The 22,347-nt window shown below is 38.3% G+C and overlaps 1 protein-coding gene across 2 annotated transcripts; it reads left to right on the top strand.

Moving 5' to 3' along the window:
- Positions 1 to 324: 324 nt before the first annotated feature.
- tcf15 (transcription factor 15) lies at positions 325 to 12,730 on the top strand. 2 transcript variants are annotated; one of them, XR_001857676.1, is made up of 3 exons: positions 325 to 1,004; positions 1,748 to 1,933; positions 12,043 to 12,730. XR_001857676.1 is itself a non-coding variant. In XM_017693416.2 (2 exons), the coding sequence occupies exons 1-2, from the start codon at positions 519 to 521 to the stop codon at positions 1,811 to 1,813; spliced, it is 552 nt and encodes a 183-aa protein (XP_017548905.1). In that variant the 5' UTR covers positions 325 to 518; the 3' UTR covers positions 1,814 to 2,137. The 2 variants fall into 2 exon arrangements, 1 of the variants encoding a protein (XP_017548905.1); XM_017693416.2 differs by lacking the exon at positions 12,043 to 12,730 and having other exon boundaries at positions 1,748 to 2,137.
- The last annotated feature ends 9,617 nt before the right edge of the window (positions 12,731 to 22,347 follow it).

Here is a 22,347-nt window from a genome sequence, read left to right as displayed (position 1 = left end):
TAATATTAATATTAACTGTTTATTTAACTACATAACACATAATCATCGTTATTATTATTATTATTATTATTATTATTGTTGTTGTTGTTTTTTGTTGTTGTTCTTCTTCTTGTTAACAACAACAACAATAATAATGCTACTACATTTATATGCATCATTGTTTTCATTCTGTTTGTTTGTTTATCTGGTTAACTGCTTTCATTTATTCACCCACTTTATCTGGAGTATTTGCTGGCTGGACTTTACTTGCATGTCCTCTGCGGCTCCACCCCGCAGCCTATAAGAGCCCGCGCTGCTGCAGCTGCTCACGCCTGTGATGTCCACGAGGGATTCTGACCATGTTAATGAGAGGCTGAAGTCCAGCGTGGCCTGCGGGGTCTGCAGCATGTGTCATTAGTGTAAACAGCGCGCGAGCAGCAGAGCAGCGGAGCAGCACGTTCCCTTCTGGATGCTCGGATATTTCCCGCGCTGGAGAAACTCGCAGTTCCACTTTCGCTCGGAGGATTTGGGTGTTGACGATGGCGTTCGCCATGCTGCGGCCCGTGGCCTCGCACCTGGCCTACCCGGAGCACTGCGCGCTCTCCGACGACGATGAGAACCGCAGCGAGAGCGACGGCAGCTCGGACCAGAGCTACGGCTGCTGCGCGAGCGCGGAGAAGCGGCGGCGCGCGGCACGCAGGCCCGGCTCGGGCAGCCAGCTAGTCGTGAAGCAGCGGAACGCTGCGAACGCGCGCGAGCGGGACAGGACGCAGAGTGTGAACACGGCGTTCACGGCGCTGCGCACGCTCATCCCCACAGAGCCCGTGGACCGCAAACTGTCTAAGATCGAGACGCTGCGCCTCGCGTCCAGCTACATCTCCCACCTGGCCAACGTGCTGCTGACCGGCGACGGTAGCGAGGACGCGCAGCCGTGCCTGAGCGCAGGGTGTCGCGCGCAGGGCGACGGAGGCAGCAAGCAGCCGCGCACCATCTGCACCTTCTGCCTGAGCAACCAGAGGAAAGGGGTGAGCACGTGCAATGAGCGCTGGCCTGCACAAAGCAGCGCTCAGCGGTCAGTGTGAACGCCCATGCTGGGTCACAGTGAACTCGTAGTAATTTTACCCTTTACAACGACTTCTAACATAAACGTTTAGGCCACAACATTGTTTTGATTAAAGGCTGCACAGAGATGTATTTAATAGTTTATTATTATATTTAATATGATAATAACAACAATAATAATAATAATAGCAACACTCAATAATAATGATATTATTATTATTATTGTTATTATTATTATTATTAATGTGATTTTATACAATTCAATAGTCTAAACTATAGTTAACTCTAGGTTGTATGTTCTGTATTGAAACAAAAAGTAAATTCGTATTTTAAAATTATTTTTTTTTATTATTATTATTATTATTATTATTATTATTTACTGTTGGTGTTATCGACTTTAATATTAGTATGTGTATTAATGTTATTTTATTGGGTCTAATTATAATGGTGACAAGCAGCAATAAACAACAAAATTAATAATAATAATAACAACAATGTGCTAGGTAGTTAATGAAGTTAATGTTAATATTACATGTTGAGTTCGAATAATAGTGCTACTACTACTACTACTACTAATAATAATAACAAAAATAATAATATTAGATAATATTTTTATTGTTGCTGTTGTTTTTTTTCTAATCCCCTGTGTGTGTGTGTGTGTGTGTGTGTGTGTGTGTGTGTGTGTGTGTGTGTGTTGGTGCTGCAGGTGAAGGATGGTAAAGACTGTCTCCGGATGCGTGGATTAACTTCAGTGCGCGTGAGCCGCCGGTAGCCGCCCACAAGCCGCCGGCCACGAGCCGCGAGACGCCGAACTCAGGGAGCGCGGAGAGTGCAGAGCGCGCGCAGGAGCGCCCAGCAGAGACTGACTTACAGACTGACACTTACAGGAGCCGTAAGTGACGCAGACACAGCTCTTTACGGGGAATCTTTCTTATTGTCGTTTTTGTGTATTTGTTTCTTTGTTTTTTTAAACATGCAGTGCATAAACCTTTGTTTTCTCTAAAGAGAATTTATGATTTTTTGTAAAAAATGTGTGTGAACACGAGGTTTGTATCCCGCTATGAAGAAATAAAGTATATTTTTATCAGATTTATAACCCCCCTTGCCTTTTATGTCCAATGTGCATTATTTTATGTCCCATGGCTAAAAGCAGCTGCTAGAGGAGTGACAGTGGGAAATAATGATGGCTGAGCTTTAGGCCTCATGGCAGACCAGCACACTTCCTGCAGGCTTTTACAAAGTTCTTCATTAATATTTCACCTGTCAGATGGGCCACGCAGGTCACATGATTACAGAGTTCAGAGGGTCTCACTGTGGTGTGCAGCATTTTCTGTAATATGGAGGATTTACAGTCCTGTTTCAGCTCTGCTATATTGGCAGCTCCGTGCCATTGGCCTGTAATTTTATACAGTAGGCTCAACTGTGCAGCATACAAACATGAGTGAATTTTTGTTTTGTAGCTTACTCCACTGCTTTTGATGGAACAGTATTTCTGTTTGAGCACTAGTTTGCTGTAGATGGTGTGGTCTATGGAAATATTGTATGTTTATTAGCCCTTTGAGGAGGGCTTTTCGCCTTTGGTAGTTCAAGTGGGTCAAGAATTCTCACAGTGGCTCTGAGGCATAAAACAGAACTGTTTCTAGACACGATTAAATGTGCATTGTCAATAATGTGACAGTCCAGTGCCAATACCAATGGTGATAGATAACATAGTAATAATGAATGATAGTCTGTAAGACTGACCTGTGTTACATAACCAGTCTGCACAGGTGTGTCATAAGATCAGATTTCTTGCTCTCATTAAGAAACTGGAAGGATTTCCACTGACGGCTGCCTCCGTTACTCGGAAGAGGACGCTTAGTGTGGTCACCAGCTCTGGAAGACGCCAGGCTGCTTTTATCTCTTCAATGGCAGAGGGCACAAAGGTGAAAAACAGGAAAGAAACTGTTAGACTCCCTTTGTATTGGGGCACGAATACTGGCAGTTCTAAAACTGTCTGACCAGTCCAGCAAAATGGCCATGCAGTGTGCTGTTGAGGGCCAAGTAGTGCAAACGCAAGCAAGCAAACATAGCCTACTTCTAATCGTTTACACTACAGGATTACTATTTAGCTTATTAACCCTGTTATGGATCTACTCAGTGATTAATTCTTCAGGAATTAAAAGAATTGTGGAATCTAGTTATGAGAGTGGTAAACGGGAGTGAGCACCTAAATATGGGCCCTTAGACTTTAAGCGCTTTAAAAGGGGTTAAATTGCACCAATTTTTAGAAATGTCTGCATAATTCAACAGTAGAGATATAAACAATACCATGCAGAGTGGTTTGATGTCAAATGATAGATTGTAGAAAAGCTTACCAACCCACCTGCTTTACAATGGTAGCGATAGGAACCAGGGGTCACAATGTCACCAGTGTAAATATGACCCTTTTTTTATAACCAAACATGACAAGTGAGCCTACAGGTGTTTTGTATGTAATGCTGAAATGCTAAAATAGTGTTAAATCTGGTTCTTTGGGCCCTATAATGCCCTGCATGTACTCCTCTGGCATAAATGGATTTTTGAAGTGTGTTTTAGGCCAAAACCATCTCAAGACTATCATAAAACAATGTATCAGGCATCAGACATTCATCATGCTTTCATGTAATAACTTTCTGCGATGTAACTTTCAGAGGCATTAAGTGCTTCAGATGTCTGGTTCCTGTCATCACTGCTGTGAACAGTTCTGGCAAAGCTTCTCTAGAACAGAGTCTTTCATATCAAACCACTATGAATGACTTTGTTTCCAGCTTATTGATTTATTTATGCAGACATCTTGGAAAATCAAAAGAATTCCCATTAATAAAGACAAAGCTCCACTTTAGTGAGCCCAGTGCTGCAGTTCTAGAAAAATGTTCCTAGTCATATAAATATACATTCCAGGAATGAATGAATAAACTGTAAACAGTTGATAAATAGCATAGTACTTTTCAAGTTCCAACTCCATATGAAGAGAAATAAACAGTGTCTAAAATTACAGAATCAGCCTTTATGTTTGCATGATTTGGATATTTGGATCAAATACAGTTTAAAGCTAAACTCTAAACTTTGCAAAGTGCATATACTGATATTATTTGTGTAATGACTTATACCATTCATAGCGTATACAGCTGAATACTGTCACTTTAACAAGAAAACCTTGTATCTTATATAGCTTATAAAGCTGAACTATAGCAGAACTAACATTAAGTGAATAGTCTAAGTTTTCTTTTATTTTATTAAGTACAAGGAAACATATTGAAAATCTTGTCTGTGATATTTGACCATAGTCTACAGATAAAGCAGATAGAGGTTAAATGTTGGCTTATTCCTTGAAGACTTATTCATGGAGCACATGTTCTACAGTAGTCAGTGCAAAAGGCTTATGCTGTATAAGAAGTCACAGCTTCCTCCTCTCTATCAATCTTTCCCTCTTTCTGTCCCTCTCTTATCCTGCCTGCTTTTCATCATTGTCGTTGTGCAAAGTGCTTCTGTCTTATTTTGCAAGCGTGTGTGAGGCAATGTTGGTGTAGGGTCACGAGCTCGAGTGTCAATGACTAGTGTATTTCTGCAAATCTCACGCTTTGACTCTCATTCCTTTCTCCATATCTCTCTCTTTCTCTCTCTTACTCTGTTTTTTGAAGTCTGGGATGGATTAGTCATGGTAAATAGTACCCCTTGGTCAGTGTGGGGACCTTGACACAGCTGTGTGTCTGTGAGCTGTATAAATCACCAGTGGGGTCGGCAGGAGTGAAGGAAGGAGGGAGGGAGGGAGGGAGGGAGAGAGGGAAAATAGAGGGATGAAATTAAGGGAAAGGGGGAATATTGCTGCTCTCAGAGAGAGTTAGAGAGAGTTCTTGGTGCAGCTAAAGGGGACGAGGTCTGTAAAAGCAGACTGAGAGTGGAAGGTTTTGGATGAATGACAAGGTCACCGAACCTCTGAGTTTGATGCCTGTTTATAAATAGTGTAATCAAAAATAGACTCTAATTTCAAGACTTAAAGGACATACAGTCATATGCAAAAGTCTGGGTGCCTCTAGTCAAATGACATGTTCTGTTGATTTTCTAAGGGAAAATAAGACCTGCTCTACAGAGAACAGAGCACACCTCTGCACATTTTAATGCATAATTACTTCATTTAATATTGTTCTTTTTTTTAATTACTAAACTCAGAAAATAATTGGAAATGTGCAGTAAAATGTGCAGATAACGGTCTTTTTAAAATTGTTCTCTGTAAAAAATTTGTTATTTTCACTTAGAAAAATCAATGAAACATTCCATTCGAAACAGTCAAGAATGTTCAGCTAGAGTTCTTCTCCAGGCTACTGCATGAAGTAGCAAAAAAAATGTCGCTGTCCAAAAAAAAAATCCCAAAACAAAACAAAACATATCTTCAAAATGGAAACTTTACAGGACAAAGCAAGACCATCTTTAATTACAATTTAAGACAATGTAAAGAGATTGTATTCCAAACAATTGGTCAAGCGCATTTCTATTGGTCCAGTCATCATGAAGTTTTCACACAACATGAAGTGCAGCTGGTGTGCTCAAGTGATGAAGAAAAAAATGGAGACACATAAGTCGCAAAATGTTTCATTTTAATATTTACTTTTAATGTTTCATTTAATTTCTGTTTTATTTCATTTTTATTATAAAACTTTGTGATATTGCTAGAAGCAACTAGCTACAGCTTACATAGTAAACAAAGGCAGGCCACACACCGAAAAAGTAAAACATTAAATTCAAATGTGTACCTCAGTTCCACATTTATAAAATCTATTACATAACACAATGGTGTCTTTCAGTTTACATATTTCAGCAATAACTGTGTTGGAGAACCTTGACTATTAGAGCTAGGCCTTCAGTTCTGGGCCATAAGTATAAAATGTTGGTCAAAAACAAAGAAAAAGCAGATTTGTGATAATGCTAATTTGTGCTAGAACCCCTAAGTAACAGTACAGTAGTAACATACTATACTGTTGTCGCAAAGCTAACAACAATTGAAATAAACTTTTTTTTACTGTTTTAGATTAAACATAGACATTTAAAGCTTGTAAGACACATTTTATGTTTTATACAAACCCTGTAACAGATGTTAGCAAATATTTTACCTTGAATATAAGAAAAAAGTCCTGGCATAGAGCTGAAGTTGTTTTCTATTCTTAAACTGAAACTTGGTTGATTTCCACTTGTATTTACAGTGAGCGATGTCTCTAGAACTATAAGGCCTTGCATGATGTTTTATTTATCACAAAATTGATCCAATCCACTGTAAATCAAAGCATGATTGATTGATTCCACTGTCACTTCCGGTGCCGCTATGGGTGGCAGCCTTTCCAGTATCTATCTATCTATCTATCTATCTATCTATCTATCTATCTATCTATCTATCTATCTATCTATCTAGTAGTTGATCTGACATTTTATGCCTTCAGTTTAGCTCCTGAAGTCCAAACCAATTAGAGAGCTTGGCTGTCTTTTCCTAGAAAGGGTTCCCCATCAGCTGGGATATATTTTATTAATTAATGGAAATGAATCAGGTAAATTTAATGCTTTTCCAGTGCACACACATTTTTTAGTGTGCACACACAAACAACATGTTTGATATGGTAATTTTTCAGCAAAGCAGACTGCAGGGAAATGCTTGGCATTTTCTCTAGAATAACCATTATCCACAGTGACCCTTTAACTGTAGTGACGCAGAGAAAGCACTTTTCAGCATCCTGTGACTCATAACACACTCACCGAATTCACCACAGCTTCCCGACAATAACCCTGACACTGAATATGTTGATTTATAGGTATATTCCAGTATTTCACTTCTCACCTCACTGGCTTAGCAATGGTCACACGGCACTACACATAACATGCCTGTCATATCGTAGGAACCCCTATAAAAGCCAATAATGGAATTAAATTGCTACTTTATTGCTTTACTTAAACATTATTTTTGATGTTTTTGACTTCATCCATTATTCAAATGAAATACTTGCTCTTGAACTAAACTGCATTTCCATCTTTACATTTTTCTTTAGACCTTCTGGTACTGGTAACAAATCTCAAAGGCCAGGAGATTTTTCTTTTTACCTTAATTCCAATCAGCTGAGGTCATACATTTAATATTTTCTTTAGTAAAGGCAATAGATGTACATAGAAACATGACAATGATTCCTTGCATGATTAAATAGTTCTTCTACATCATGGATAACCAGCTGCATATGGTTCTATAGATTATAAAGTACAGAGTTTTTAATATTCACTTATTTAGTTCATCCAAGTGCAAATTTGGTCTACCAATGTCAGGATGCAATAGCCACCAATGTGAACATAAAACTAGATCAACAAAGTACACTTACAGTGAAATTTGTTGTATTTTCATGATTTCTGCTTTAAATGTCAATAATAAAACACAAAAACAAACAGTATTATTAACATGTATTTTGCAGTTCTTTCTTTCCTTTGAAAGTCTTAGTGTTGCTATGACATTTTGACAAAATACCCCAATAATGAAAGATGTGGTGCAAATTAAACAGGAATTAGAAGGACTATTAATAACTGTTATGGTATCAACAAATGATCATAGTACAGTAAATATGTGCTGAAAATGATTTCATTTGTAACATTAGCAGGGCAGGTTAGCAGTATGGGCAGTCTCATTCTTTTAGTTGATCTATTTTGTATTTGTTTTAAAAAGTTTCAAAATGTATGGAAGTAATTGCAAATACTAGCAGCTCTTTCACAGCTAACAGACAGTAATATACACTCATGTCAGGTTACTGATGTCCCCGCACACCGCCCCCCCCCCGATTTTGTACCAGTGAGTTATTCTATCCATCCATCCATCCATCCATCCATCCATCCATTTTCTAAGCCGCTTCTCCGTCAGGGTCGCGGAATACCATTCTAGATGCTGATAAATAAAAAGATAGTAATTGTAGTGGTAACAAGTTGGTTTTTAAAAATGATTATAGGAATAAGGTGTTCAGCTCTTACAGCAAGATATCATTTTATCAGCAAATCACCCCAGTTTTTAAAAATCATTGTTAGGTTTTCCAATATTAGGGTTATTACTTCAAAAACAATAAAGTAGTTCTGTTAAAATCAGGTATTAAAGTTATAAGATACTAGTTAATTTGTTTTGACTTTGTTTCTCTCTTGTTATGCTCATAAATGGTCAGTGTGATGTACAGATACAGTTACAGACTGTAATTACAGTGTAACTAAATGATATTAGAGCTATACAATGCAAACTTACTTCTTTCCATCTTATTTCTCAGTCACTACATCTCACATCAGGTGATAATGTCAGTTCTTCAGAATAATGTAGCTTACAGTTGGCATTATTATATAATATTATATTATATTATATTATATTATATTATATTATATTATATTATATTATACCCTGTCCAGGGTGTATCCTGCTGGGATAGGCTCCAACTCCCCCCGTGACCCATAAGGATAAGTGGCTTAGAAGATGTGTGTGTGTGTGTGTGTATTATACTATATGTTGAAAAAAAATTATTTATTTATTATTTCATTACAATTTCTCATGTTTGTTGTATTACTTTAACATGAAAACAACCTACAGAAAAGTGTTGTTACTAGGAAGTAAATACACTGAGATTGTACTTGAAAATACATCATATGTTCATTTTGTGTTAATTATTAATAAAATACTGTAACTGTATTACAAAACACAAATCTGATAAAAGGAGAAACTCATACCACACCACGTTTCGTAATGCAACACGTTTATCTGTCTTTATCTTAACTTTTATTAACAACTGGAAAGTTAGCATGTAATTTATAGCTTTGTACAACTGTTACCATCATTTATTATTACAGTTTATTACTGACTTGTTTGGGTTACATTCACTAACTTCATATTTAGTAATACCATAAAAATTAGCATGCAATTCTTTGGTAAGTACAGCTTCTTGCCATAATATTATTACATTACCCACCTATTACTGATCTGTAAAGTGCTATTACTCTTCCCGTCTCCAGTAAAGTTATTGCAGTTACTGAGGTTTTGTTATGACAGCAATGATATACAAGTTTCATAGCACTTACCAAATAATTTATATATTTTTTTGTGATTAAATTCTATAGGGGGCTACGTACCTAAGATTTTCACTCACTGTCCACCTGTGTAAATGTGATGTGACAATAAACATGATTTGATTTGATAATAATTGATATAATAAATGAATAACTAATGAAAGGCTTGAACTGTGTGCAGTTGAAAGGATTGTGGTTCTGCAACCACATATCACATCCATGTCAATAAAAATATGATCATCCCAGCAGCACAAACATCATTCAGTAGTCAATGAAACATGGAATTTGACGCTTTTGCAACATCTTATGTCTTGTATATTTCTCTTCCTCTCTGTTAGCACACACAGAACAAGTCCCGGAACTTTAATGGCACTGTTTCAGCAATTCCTGATTGGCCTTCAGGGTCACTTCAGTTCAACCAAATTTCACTTGATGTATGTTTAATGCTTTGTCCATTGTCTCATGCATTCGTTCCACATGTATCAGAATTAAAGGAAGGACGTGCAAGGCGGAATCGGTTTAAGCACAAGGCTTTGATGTAATGAAAGGATGTCGAAGACTAATGAGATTTTATTGGCAAATGTTGCTATGCCCTTAATTTCAGCTTCCCTGTACAGTAAACAGGGTGCATGCATTAGTCACCATGATAGACTCTGCGGGCAAAGGGCATATCAACCGTTCCTGTCTGTGATTCAGTAAAACAACTGCTTTTAATTCATGTTAATCACACCCCGTATGCAAGTACATTTATTGAGGCAGCCAGGTCATTTCGGTGAGAAAAGGCTGGACATGAGGTAAGGGCCACTGTTCTGAATTATGGCTCAGGTTATCTAGCAAATCTTTGTAAAGCAGGCTCCTGGGCCAAATGGCCTTTGTTAACATACAACACAAACATTTCTTCAGTTAATGTTTATTATTACCTTTATTTGCTCATGTATACCACCCCTCCCCCACTGATGTAAAATGATTTGGTTGAACTAAACACTAAAGACTAATGTCACTGTATATGTTGACCAAGGACCACCTTCCTGAGTCAATAACAGATTTATAGCTATGTTTAAATATGTGTAACATGGGAAAGTCAAAGTTTTATGAATGATATCGCAAGAAAGAGCTGAACTCATTAATTTCCAAAAATGTGGGAAAAATCTTGTTGTAGGCCAGGATAGTTGTTTTGATACAAGCCTAAATCATACTATTTGACATTCAGAGCAAACACACTCCATCCTCACTGTTTTTATTGTAACCATGATGTGATTAAAAGCACACTATCTGATCTCATCCACTCCCATTTGTTTATTAACTACTGAACTGTTGCCTAGTTACGCCTGTCTCTGAGGAGAACTCCACTGTGTAAGCTCTGACAGGGAAACGGGTCTGGCCAGACTGGAAACACACACATATGCACATTTGTTTTCAATACATGTTCGGTCATGCATACGTTCATATGTATTACATGTGCAACTATCTACAAACCTCAGTTCCAAAAACATTGTGAAATTCAAATAAAAAGAGAAAGCAGTGATTTGTTCATTCACTTTGACCTGGATTTAAATGAATAAATACAAGATATTTATTGACTTACCTTCACTGAACTTCATTGTTGTTTGTAAATATGTGCTCATTATGAAACTGATGCCTGCAACATATTCCATAAAAGTTGAGACAGTGGCAGTTTAAGACTAGGAACACTGTGAACTGGTCAAAACACATCTTAAATAGGTGATGCAATTATGCTTGGGTATAGAAGAAGCATCACGGAAAGGCCTAGTCCATTATAAGCAAGGATGGGTCAAGGCTTGCCAAAATTGAGTCAGAAAATAGTTAAGGAACAACAGATAAGGAACAATGGTTTGATTAATATATTATGTATTTCACCATTTATGGTGCATAATATTATTAAAATTTAATCTGGGCTTGAGCTCATATAAACTGGAGTGATGCATTGTGAAAACATGTATTGTGGTCTGAGGAGTCAACCTTTCCGATGTTTATGGAAATAATGGAAGTCATTTTCTATGTTAAAGAAGAAGATGACCATCCAAACTGTTACCAGTGTAAAGTTCAAAATCCAGGGTCTGTCATGGTATGGGGTGTAGTAGTGCCCATGGTGTGGGTAATTTGCACATCTGTGAAGGCAATATGAACAATCATAGATATATACACATTTTGGAACAACATATGTTTCCTTTTAGACAACATCTTTTTCAGGGACATCCATGTTTATTTCAACATGATAACAGCAGGCTGCGTTCTGCATGTGTCATATGCTATACTGGCCTACCTGCGGCCCAGACCAGGTTACCCATTGAAAATATGTGCAGCATTATGAATCACAAAGTATGATAAAGCCCTGTACAGTCTATCTGTACGGTCTAACTGAGGATTTGTATAATGGAACAGAGGGGAAAAAATCTGCTTTCAGAACTGGATTGAATGATGCATTTAGTCTACAAATGATTATTAAGTTTATTGTTATTATTGTTAATAGATGATGTAACACAGTGGTTACATGCTAACCATGCATGTGACATGGTAAACATGCTCCCATCCCAACTGCAGGTATCACATTTGGAATGAGTGTATCCAAAAAGAAAAGTGTCCAAAAAGAAAAAAAATACTAAGATTAAATGTCTGATCTTTGTTGGTTGACATTATTGGTTGTCCCTATTTTTGTCTATTTTTCCTACAAAACTGAGACGTTTTTGTGCAAAACAAGTACACACACACACACAAACACACACACACACAAACACATGGTTTGGACCTGATTTGTACCTGGTCAGACTCTAACCAGACTGTACAGTAAATGGTTGAGGAAGAACTGAAGAAGACTCCCTGGTGCTGAAGTGTGCATGGAAACTCCATTACTGTTCAGTAGAGAAGAATACTGAGGTTCCTCTCTCTGTCTCTCTGCAGTGCGTGGGTGAGTGTTGGTGTTTGTGTGTGTGCGTGTGTGTAGGTGTACCGCTGGCCCAGGCCTCCAATCTGAGATGGTTCCCTGAGGCTTCTGTTCTGCAGGAAGACGTCTGAGACACGCAGGAAAGCAAAACATGCATGTCCGACCCCACCACGGATGTCTCCCTGCGCCGCACACACACACTTACACGCACACACACCTTGCTGTGGGTCAGCTCCGGTCCTGACATCATCCGGCAGACTTAGCAGATGGATAGCTCCCAGAAGCCAAACCGGGTTGAACGTATGAATGAAAAAAAGATGAGAAGGGGAAAAAGGAAGACAAGCATCCGCTTTTTTTCTTTTTCTTTATTTTTTCAACAAATTCAGCAGGCAGGTTGATGGCCAGAGGTGGTAGAAGTACAGAAATTCCATTAACGCTTAGTGGCTGACTTACTGGACAGACTTACTTACTTTGTATGACAGACAAAGGAGCAGACAGAATGGGATAAAAACACAACAAAACAGCTGAACAGCACACATTACTGGCATTAAGCACATCAACCTAAAGATAATCAGCACAAAACCAACTAAACCCTAGCACAACATGATCAGCACAGCATTTAACAAATATTACTAAATATATGAAAAACTCCAAAAGTAAAACTCCATAGACGTTTAGCTATTGAGCTGGAAGGTAAAGTATGTACAGCAGTAATAAATTCCACATGTACAAATCTGACATGTCTTTGTCATATTTAAACTTCAACCTTGTCTGCTTAAAATGTCATTTTCTTTCAAATTGATTTAAAGTTAGCAGACTGTTCTGCATTGGCTGCACTTACTAATTTTGGCACTAGAAGCTTGGAGAAACTGGAGAATTTATGCAATCAGTCATTTTAAAGCAATGTGTTAATTTTGCCTTGCAAAGGCTACTCGACTGATCAAGGGTGCTTTCTACAGCACTCACACACTTTTCCTGCACTGTTATTGGGTAGTGCATTGAATCTATTATTTAGTATATATTTATATATTCTTGTTGCTGCTCTCTGTCACTTCTTGGTGCACAAACAAGAGAAAGCAAACAATGGTGTACAAACAATAGAAAACTTTATAATTTATAACGTCCATTACACTCTTCAAAAAAGATGCCATAGAAGGTTCTTTGAGCAATGTCATTGGAGAACCACTTTTGGTACCCTGAATAACCATGTCTGAAAAAGGGATGAGTGTGAAGAACCTATTAAAGGTTTAAAGAGCCTTCACATAATGTAAAGGTTCTACACCACAGCTTCTTCCTAGACGCTGTTCAATATGCAAAGATTCTTTACACTTTAGAAAAGGTCATTTACATTCGTGACTGAATAACGAAAATGGTTCTCTAAAGAGCCGTCCTTTGAAAGTTTCTCTAAAACTTCTTCCATTTATTTTTGTTCAGGTGAATTTCATGAATTGCTTCAGTGGCTGTCTAGCTCTCATCTCTGCAGGAGTTTTTATAACCACATTTTCAGTAATGCTCCCCATTTTCATAGTGAATATGTATCTAAAGGGGTGTTCAGTGTTTTGGTTAGACTGAATGTTCCATGGTAACAAGAAGTTAAAGTTCACAGTGGAGCTTGAGGTGGGGAAATGTCTTTTTTATGCTCTGTTACAGAGCTTGGGGGTTACTTCCTGTTCTTATATTGTAGTAGCACAGGAAGTCAGTCATATGTGCCTTCTATAGCCTGTGTAATCTGTGGTCCTGGCATTTACTGCTTGGGTGAGGAAAACAAACTTATTCCCTGGAGATTCACCTGGGATACCCCTTTTGGAGAGAACTGATAAAACAAAGATTGCATTGTTGGGTAGCCACAAGCAAATAGTGTCTAAACTATACTGTCTCAGTGACTTCCTAGCTCCTTGTTGTGGATGTGAAGCATCTCTTACTCACTCACCAGTGGTGAAAAGAGTACACAAATCAGGTACTTAAGTTAAAGTAGAAATACCCAAGGTAAAATATTACTCCAGTAAAAGTACCTCCACTTGAGTAAAAGTACAAAAGTATTTGCCTTCAAATGTACTTAAGTATTGAAAGGAAAAGTACACTCGAATGTCCTATTACTATTTTTGTAACAAGACTCTTGTTTATTAACATGTTGTAGGTGAAAATATTCCAGTGTCTCTCTTGGTAAACCAGTTTTTTAATAGAATGTGATTAATTAGTGATGCTGATGTCTATTAGAATAAGCACAAAACACTGAAGGTAGTACTGAGTGGCTCTGAAATAAACCTTTGCAAACAAGCAAATTTACTATAAAATAAAAATTGTTTTTGTATAAATTCAGAAAAAAGACATGCCAGGCACAACTGCATATGTGTACATATTTCTATATTGAGGTCTATTTACACAAAGTTAGCTTAGTTCTTTCATTTATGTTTTGCACTGCTGCACTGACGTTGAACTGTATACTTGCAGCAGGTCGAAACAAGCTCAACACAAAGTGAGCACTCTTGCTTTGCGCTTCTTTCGTTTTCATACGCACATAAGACAAAAAGAACAACAGATTTTGCATAATGTAGTGGATTAAAAAGTAAGATATTTGACATTGAAATGTAGTGGAGTGAAAGTAAATAGCCATCCAAAATGGAAATATGTCAGTAAAGTACAGATGAAAAAACTACTTAAGTACAGTAACGAATTACATTTACTTAGTTACTGTCCACCACTGTCACTCACTTATGTTGAGGAGGTTGAGCATGCTCCACAAGGGTGTTATTAGCATTTAAGTAGCTTTTGGTGCTTCTGAATAATGACATTGTGTTGTAGCTGCCCTTTACATGTGTTAACATATAATAACTAATAGGCCAAAATAAATCTAAAACTAATAGGCCACAATTAAATCTTGTTCCATTAACAAATTATAAAGGTAAGTGCGCTTTTTTTCTGATTTTGCTTTTATTTCTGAGATAAAAAGATTTTCTATGATAGTCTGCTTTCTTCTACTGCAGTGGTTTTCAACCTGTGAGCTGCAGTGGTCCCACTGTGGTATATTGAGGTTGAGCTCATTTGTTAGTCTTGCAAAATGTTCACTATATTTACATTTTCAGTGCAAGCAGAAATAAAACATTTCTCTTTTTGTATGTATGGAATTCATCCATTATGAATAAATGGTTATAAATAGGATCTTTCAAAAAGAAGGGTTTCAAGGCTGGGCCACCTACAAACTGAGAAAACCAAGAAACCCAGTATAAACAGTAATAGTGATACTACAGCAGAGAGGACCAAGCCTTATAACACCACAACAAAATCAAACAAATGGCCAGAATGTCTACAGGTGACGAAGGTATAGGCCAATGATGACACTGAGTGGGCTCCTTTCCATTTTGGAAAAATAAAGTTTTACATAGTTTCACTCAGGAGCTGGAACTTTAGGAGAGCTTTCAGATAGAGCTTGGATATCTGTGACTGAATCTGAGCCCTTGAGCAGCAGCGAGATACAGATGGTAAGTTTATGTGATGATTACACTCCAATATTGTCTATGATGGAAATCACATAACCTGCAAGTGGGAGCAAAACGGACCATAATTTGGGGGACAAGATGCAGATCAAGCTAGACTAACAAATGATTTTCTGCAGGGAATCCCCACACACGATGTAATTAGGTCTAAGATTTCATCACTATCCTGAAAACTGGCCCTGTATGACTATTATGATTAACCTTGCGTGCTGGATGAAACATTCAGTGTGGGGTGAGAAACGTTTGTGAAAGACCCATCAAGACGCTTAATGAAAAAGACTTCTGCACACTTCTTGCTGAGGAGCAAGGAATGAAGGGAAAGGAAATGCTGGGCTTTTTCCACTTGGGAAGCAGTAATCCCTGGACAGGCATCTACCTACAAGCAAGTACACACACACACACACACACACACACACACACACACACACACACACACATATATATATATATATATATATATATATATATATATATATATTGCTTTAACGAATTTAGAGCAAAAAAAATCTTGAATGAATCATTTCTTCAAGAGAGTCACAGCTTCCATGGCTGAGTTTGCTAAAGAGTTTTTGGATGAATTGTAGCAGGGGGAGTAATATTTTAATCACTTCCTCCCAAGAAAGAAAACTCACACACACACACACACACACACACACACACACACATGCACATGCACATGTTTCAGACGCCCATTGACCAGGGAGATAACCATTCAGTCAAACTGCACTGCAAAGACACTAATGACTTGCAGACATGTTCTGTACTTGTCCATGTTCTCTCTCTCCCTCTCTCTCTCTCTCTCTCTCTCTCTCTCTCCCTCTCTCTCTCCCTCTCTCTCTCTCTCTCTCCCTCTCTCTCTCCCTCTCTCTCTCTCTCTCCCCCCCCTCCCCTCTCTCTCTCTCTCTCTCTCTCTCTCTCTCTCCCCCTCTCTCTTCCTCTCTCTCTCTCTCTCGCCCTGTCTTTCTCTGTTTCTTTCTCTCTCAATCTTTCTGTTTCTCTAATTCTCTTTTTCTTTTTGCTTATTTCTCTAATTTCTTTCTCTGTTTCTCCTTCTCTTTCTTTCTTTCTCTTTCTTTCTGTCTCACTCCTCTCTCTCTCTCCTTCTCTCCTGCTTCTATCTCTGTCTGTCTTACTCTTTTTTTTTACTTTTCTGTTTCTTTCTCTCACTTCTTTCTCTGTCTCTCTCTCTTCTCTCTCTCTCTCTCTCTCTCTCTCTCTCTCTCTCTCACACATGGGTATTATAAATATTATTCCTGCTTCCGATTTTTCAGGATCCTCTTTTTTTACTTCTGAGACATAAAGGGGAGGAGGGAGTTTGAATGGAAGAACTACTATGCTCTTTTTCTGCAGTCTCTTTTACTCTTTCTCTCTCTCTCACATTCTCTCAGACAATTGTTTGTGGTGTATGTTGGAGGGTGGGGAAGTGCAAGAGGAATTCCCTGAGTTGGGAATTTCGGGACAATGTGATCGGCTCCGAAGGCTGTCGGTGTGGAGACGTGACCCGCCCACACTTTAAACACACACAGTCGTGACCCTGAGGTGAGGAGTCATTTACAGTATCGTGCGGACGAAGCTTCCGAAAGAAAACAATCGAACAATTGAGACACACAGCAGGAGGGTGGAGAGAGAAGAGCAACCATCATCATCATCATCATCATCACCTTTCATCCATTTAGCAAGGATCATATCTTCTTCAGTTATCAGGAGCAGTGACAAAACACAACACACACACGCACAAACACAATAACAACAACAACAACAACAACAACAACTTAGTCACCAGAAGAGGTTTGCAGTGAAAACCTTTTACGTATTAAACATGTGCTGATATTCAATAATTCAGGCTGGTGTTTCTCAGCCCTGGTCCTAGAGGCCCATTGCCCTGCATTTTTAGTGTTTGCTGTACTCCCAATACACCTGATCCAACTAATCAGCTCATTAGCAGCCCATTATTGAGTTAAAGTGGGTGAAAGTGGGTGAAAGCACTAAAATGTGCAGGGCAGTGGGCCTCCAGAACCAGGGCTGAGAAACAGTGATACAGGCAACAGTACTGAAATGTTTTCTGATGGCAGAAAAATGTAGGTGCACTGCATAGCCTTTTTTCTTAGGGGGACACATTACATTTATTTTTGAACTCTGTTTTTGTTTATGTTGCGCTAATTTTGAGCAGTGAAATCATGTAGTTTAGGGTACTCAGAGACTGAAGGTCCACCTTCCTTTTGTTCTGATTGGTCAGCACAGTAAAAATGCCCATAACATAGGCTTTCTGACCACTTTGAATTGAAGTTGTTTTAGCACAACTTACCCAAAGTATAACACACAAAGTCCCAGTATTCAAAACAGAACGCAAACTACCTGAAAAACTAAAATATGCAGAATTCCGAAATGACTGAAGACTGTTGTGCCATTACACAAAGAGCCTTAAGATTTTTTATTATAGGTAGAAATCCCCCAAATATATACACCAACAGAACGTAGCTGTTATAACGACTTTCAGAACACAACATTAATATTTAATGCAAGCAGCATTTTTCAATTGCAATATTTTGATAATTTAAATGGCGTTGAAAACTTAAGTGATTATTATTGTGTAAAATTTCTATAATCAGCACAGTTCATTGCACACATACACACAGACATAAAACATCAGCATGGAGGTCAGATATGTTACCCTCTACACTATACTGACAAAACACCCATGTCCACTAAAGTTTAGTGTGAATCTTTACTGCTACACCTTTGATCATATTCCTTTGATCAACAGCAAAAGATTTATTTCTGCCTTATATCACAGTGTGTGTGTGTGTGTGTGTGTGTGTGTGTGTGTGTGTGTGTGTGTGTGCGTTGTTCTAGTTACTATGTTTTCACATGGGAAAGTCTCCCAGCTGTGCAAGGGCTGTATGAGTATACTGAAGGAACTGTTCAGGGCGTTCCTCTCTCTCTCTCTCTCTCTCTCTCTCTCTGTGTATGTGTGTGTGTGTGTGTGTGTGTGTGTGTGTGTGAGCAGGGAATGATCATCCAGAGGATATCCTCAATCAAGGGCCACAGAGTGCACTCTGAACAAGCTCACTGACAGAAACATGGACTCTCTCACACACACACACACACACACACACACACACACACACACACACACACACACACACACACACACACACACACACAGCTGAGTCTACTAACAACCTCAGGGACACACTGTAGAATGCACACACACACACACACACACACACACACACACACACACACACACACACACACACACACACACACACACACACTTTCTGCAACCTCACACAACACAGCTATTTCACACTCTGCTGTTCTTGCAGCTGAAAACATACCGTTAAGCACAAAAATTCACAAGCACACACACACACACACACACACACTCTCACACACACACAGTCACAACCAGAGCCCGTTCCGTTTCCTAATGGAGACACACACACGCACACCCACTGTTAGCCTCTGGGACCAAATCTAACAGTCCAGCAAACAGCATTCCTCCATACTCACAGACACATACACATCTAATTATTGACACTCTGTTGCTTAAAATTTCTATTTCTTAATGCTGTGATAATTGTTTGGAGCTGGACGCACTTAAATGAATCACACAAACACACACACACACACACACACACCCCTACACCAAAGGCGTGGACACAAGGGACACTTGAGTCACATATTAACTAACTCAAAACCTGAAGTTACGGCTTGTGAAATTTCAACCTTGAGAAAAAAAAATCACAAACGAAACTTTCTTATTGCCTGCAGCTGATGATGAGAGTAAAGCTCTCTGCTAAAGACTGTTTTACCTGTTAGATTTGCTGTAATCATGTGCATTACTAGAGTGCCATTCTCCCACAGCTCACAGTGGAGTCAGGGCCAATACCGCATCAAATAACAAGTCTTTCCTTATAGAAAACCTTTTAGCCTGATGACAGAATAAAGGTCAACATGCAAAATACAAGCTGTTTTACACTCTTCAATGACCAGGGTACATCAGTGGGCCCAACGTTCTACTACACATTTGTATAACCTAAGAATAAATGTAGTTTGCATTGTAGTCTGTGTAGTTACTGAATAATAAGCCTTAGCATATCATAAGCCTGAGATTTTAAGGGGTTAAAAGAAAGATGAAACGCAACTTGGCCAGCATGTAGTATAATATAGCTGAAGTTTCCAGCTAACATACTGGATTAGCGATTGTGGCACTGGCTAGCTGGCATAGACTATATAAACTACAGATTAAGCAACTGTTTCAAGTCATTTTGCTTTCTTCCAGACTGAAGAAAGACTTTTCCAGACTTTTTCTATATAGAAGGGTTTGTAATTTTAAGCCATGTCAACTCTGCCAGGTGTTTAGTCGGGGTTTGCTTTTGTAAATTTTACTGCCTGCGATGATGAGAGTAAAATTCTCAACTAAAAACTTGAGACTTGACTCACACATGAACTTTACACAAGTACTAAACCACACCCACAATGAAATCACATCTCTTTTTACAGAAGTTTAAACATAAATACAAAAACACCTGCTAAATTTGCCAAAATCCATCTCTGTGGCTAAATAAATAAATCAATGCATTTAGAGAATGTAAATTTAGCTCATAATGAAGCACCAGCAAATCCATTGAAAGTATAAATTTTCATTGTACAAAAGTCTACGACTTGACCATTTAAACCATTTAAACTGAGCGTCTTAGGGTTATTACATACTTAAGCTTATTATTCAGTAACTACAGAGACTTTAAGGCCATTTAAGGGGTTAAACATTTTTTGCGAAGTTATGTTTCATAGTCAATAATATTATGATCTCTATGATAAAAAATACTCAGATTTGCAAAATTATATATTTTTTAAATAAAAAAGCATTTTTAGTTGGTGGCCCATTTAAGCTTAACATAGTAAATGATCTGACCTTAAGTATGCATTTTTATGGTTCTTAGTAAAAATATGTAAATATTATTGCATTGAAAAAATTTGACTGAAAATTCAAGCCTAGACATGTTACACTCATATTAGATAAAGATATACATGCCCATGAATATACACTCAATCATATGCAGTCATGCAGACAACACACATATAGGCAATGTTCATTGAATTATCTTTTTTTAACATTTTTATTTTTGCATTATTTCTGTTGTATTTTAATGTTATTCCTGTTTGGTAGACAATATTGATTATCCTGCAGTAAAGATTCACTGGCTCATTTCTGCTGAACACAAAGCCCATTTTACCTGATGACAGTGTGATTGTGTTGAAGTATTTCAACTTCAACATCTGGTAAGTGAATGACTGCAGGACTTAGTAATGTTTCTTCTAATATATTATCAACATAAACTGAAAAAATAAGACCTGACTAAATTATAAAACACACAACTGAAGGTGATGCATTTAAAAAGGATTTGTCAAAAAGTGGACCTGACTTCACCTTTCATACACTTGCCAGGTTGGTAATTCATAAATCAGGTAGTAGCCTAGTATGTGTTTTAATATGATGTTAAGGGATAAACTAATTAACTGACACACAAAATATCATAGCTAGAATAACTTAATATGTGAACTGCTTCAATCATATACTACATTTCCAAAAGTATTCGCTCGTCTGGCTTCACATGCATATGAACTTGAGTGACATCCCATTCTTAATCCATAGGGTTTAATATGATGTTGGCCCACCCTTTGCAGCTATAACAGCTTTAACTCTTCTGGGAAGGCTTTCCACAAGGTTTAGGAGTGTGTTTATGGGAATTTTTGACTGTTCTTCCAGAAGCGCATTTGTGAGGTCAGACACTGATGTTGGATGAGAAGGCCTGGCTCACAGTCTTCGCTCTAATTCATCCCATAGGGGTTCTATCAGATTGAAAAGGAGTTTTTCAACCCCTGAAAAACAACCTCACATAATAATCTCCCCTCCACCAAACTTTACACTTGGCACAATGCAGTCAGACAAGTACCGTTCTCCTGGCAACAATCCTAGACTCAACCATCGGATTGCCAGATGGAAAAACATGATTTGTTACTCCAGGGAACACGTCTCAACTGCTCTAGAGTCCAGTGGCAGCGCTTTACACCACTGCATTCATCGCTTTGCAATGCACTTGGTGATGTAAGGCTTGGATGCAGGTGCTTGGCCATGGAAACCCAGTCCATGAAGCTTGTTATGCACTGTTCTTGAGCTGATCTGAAGGTTGGAGGTCTGTAGTGATTGACTCTGCAGAAAGTTGGCAACCTTTGTGCTCTATGCGCCTCAGCATCCGCTGACAACGCTCTGTCATTTTACTTGGCCTACCACTTTGTGGCTGAGTTGCTGTCATTCTCACTTCGACTTTGTTATAATACTACTGACAGTTGACTGTGGCATATGTAGTAGCGAGGAAATTTCACAAAAAAAAAGTTTATCAACCAGATCTAACAAAACCACAATGAATACAATAATGACGCTTTGACAATATTCAGAGACAGGCTGCTAAAGACTGCTCAAAGTACCAGTCACTTTCCCAATATACTTTGCAAATAACCATAAATTAGTGTAAAATCCAACAAGAAGTTTGATCTTTATCTCCCATAATGCATTATTCTTCATATCACCCTTCCCCATTTAAGGCATACAACAGATTTCTGCAGTGTTTCTGTTATAAAGGAACATAAGAACATCAGTTCTTTACAGTGTATACAGTTCAAAGAACACAAGGTTCCTTTGGTTCCATGCACTCCACTGCATGCATTCACTGTATGGATCTGTTAAATTCCATCAGCAGGTCAAGTGATTTAAATTAAAGCGTAATTCATTAGTTGAAGGTATTGGCAGTATTGGACTGT

The sequence above is a fragment of the Pygocentrus nattereri genome, chromosome 28 (genome assembly GCF_015220715.1).
Source record: "Pygocentrus nattereri isolate fPygNat1 chromosome 28, fPygNat1.pri, whole genome shotgun sequence".
In the NCBI taxonomy this organism is placed as follows: Eukaryota; Metazoa; Chordata; class Actinopteri; order Characiformes; family Serrasalmidae; genus Pygocentrus; species Pygocentrus nattereri.
Note: the sequence above shows the minus strand (reverse complement) of the source record. Positions and strands in the feature narration are given on the sequence as shown.

Bases quoted from the DNA above. Each gene is read 5' to 3' on its own strand.
- tcf15 (XM_017693416.2), top strand. From the start codon at position 519: ATGGCGTTCGCCATGCTGCGGCCCGTGGCCTCGCACCTGGCCTACCCG. The intron at 1,005-1,747 runs GTGAGCACGTGC...TTGGTGCTGCAG, and splicing joins TGAGCAACCAGAGGAAAGGG to GTGAAGGATGGTAAAGACTG.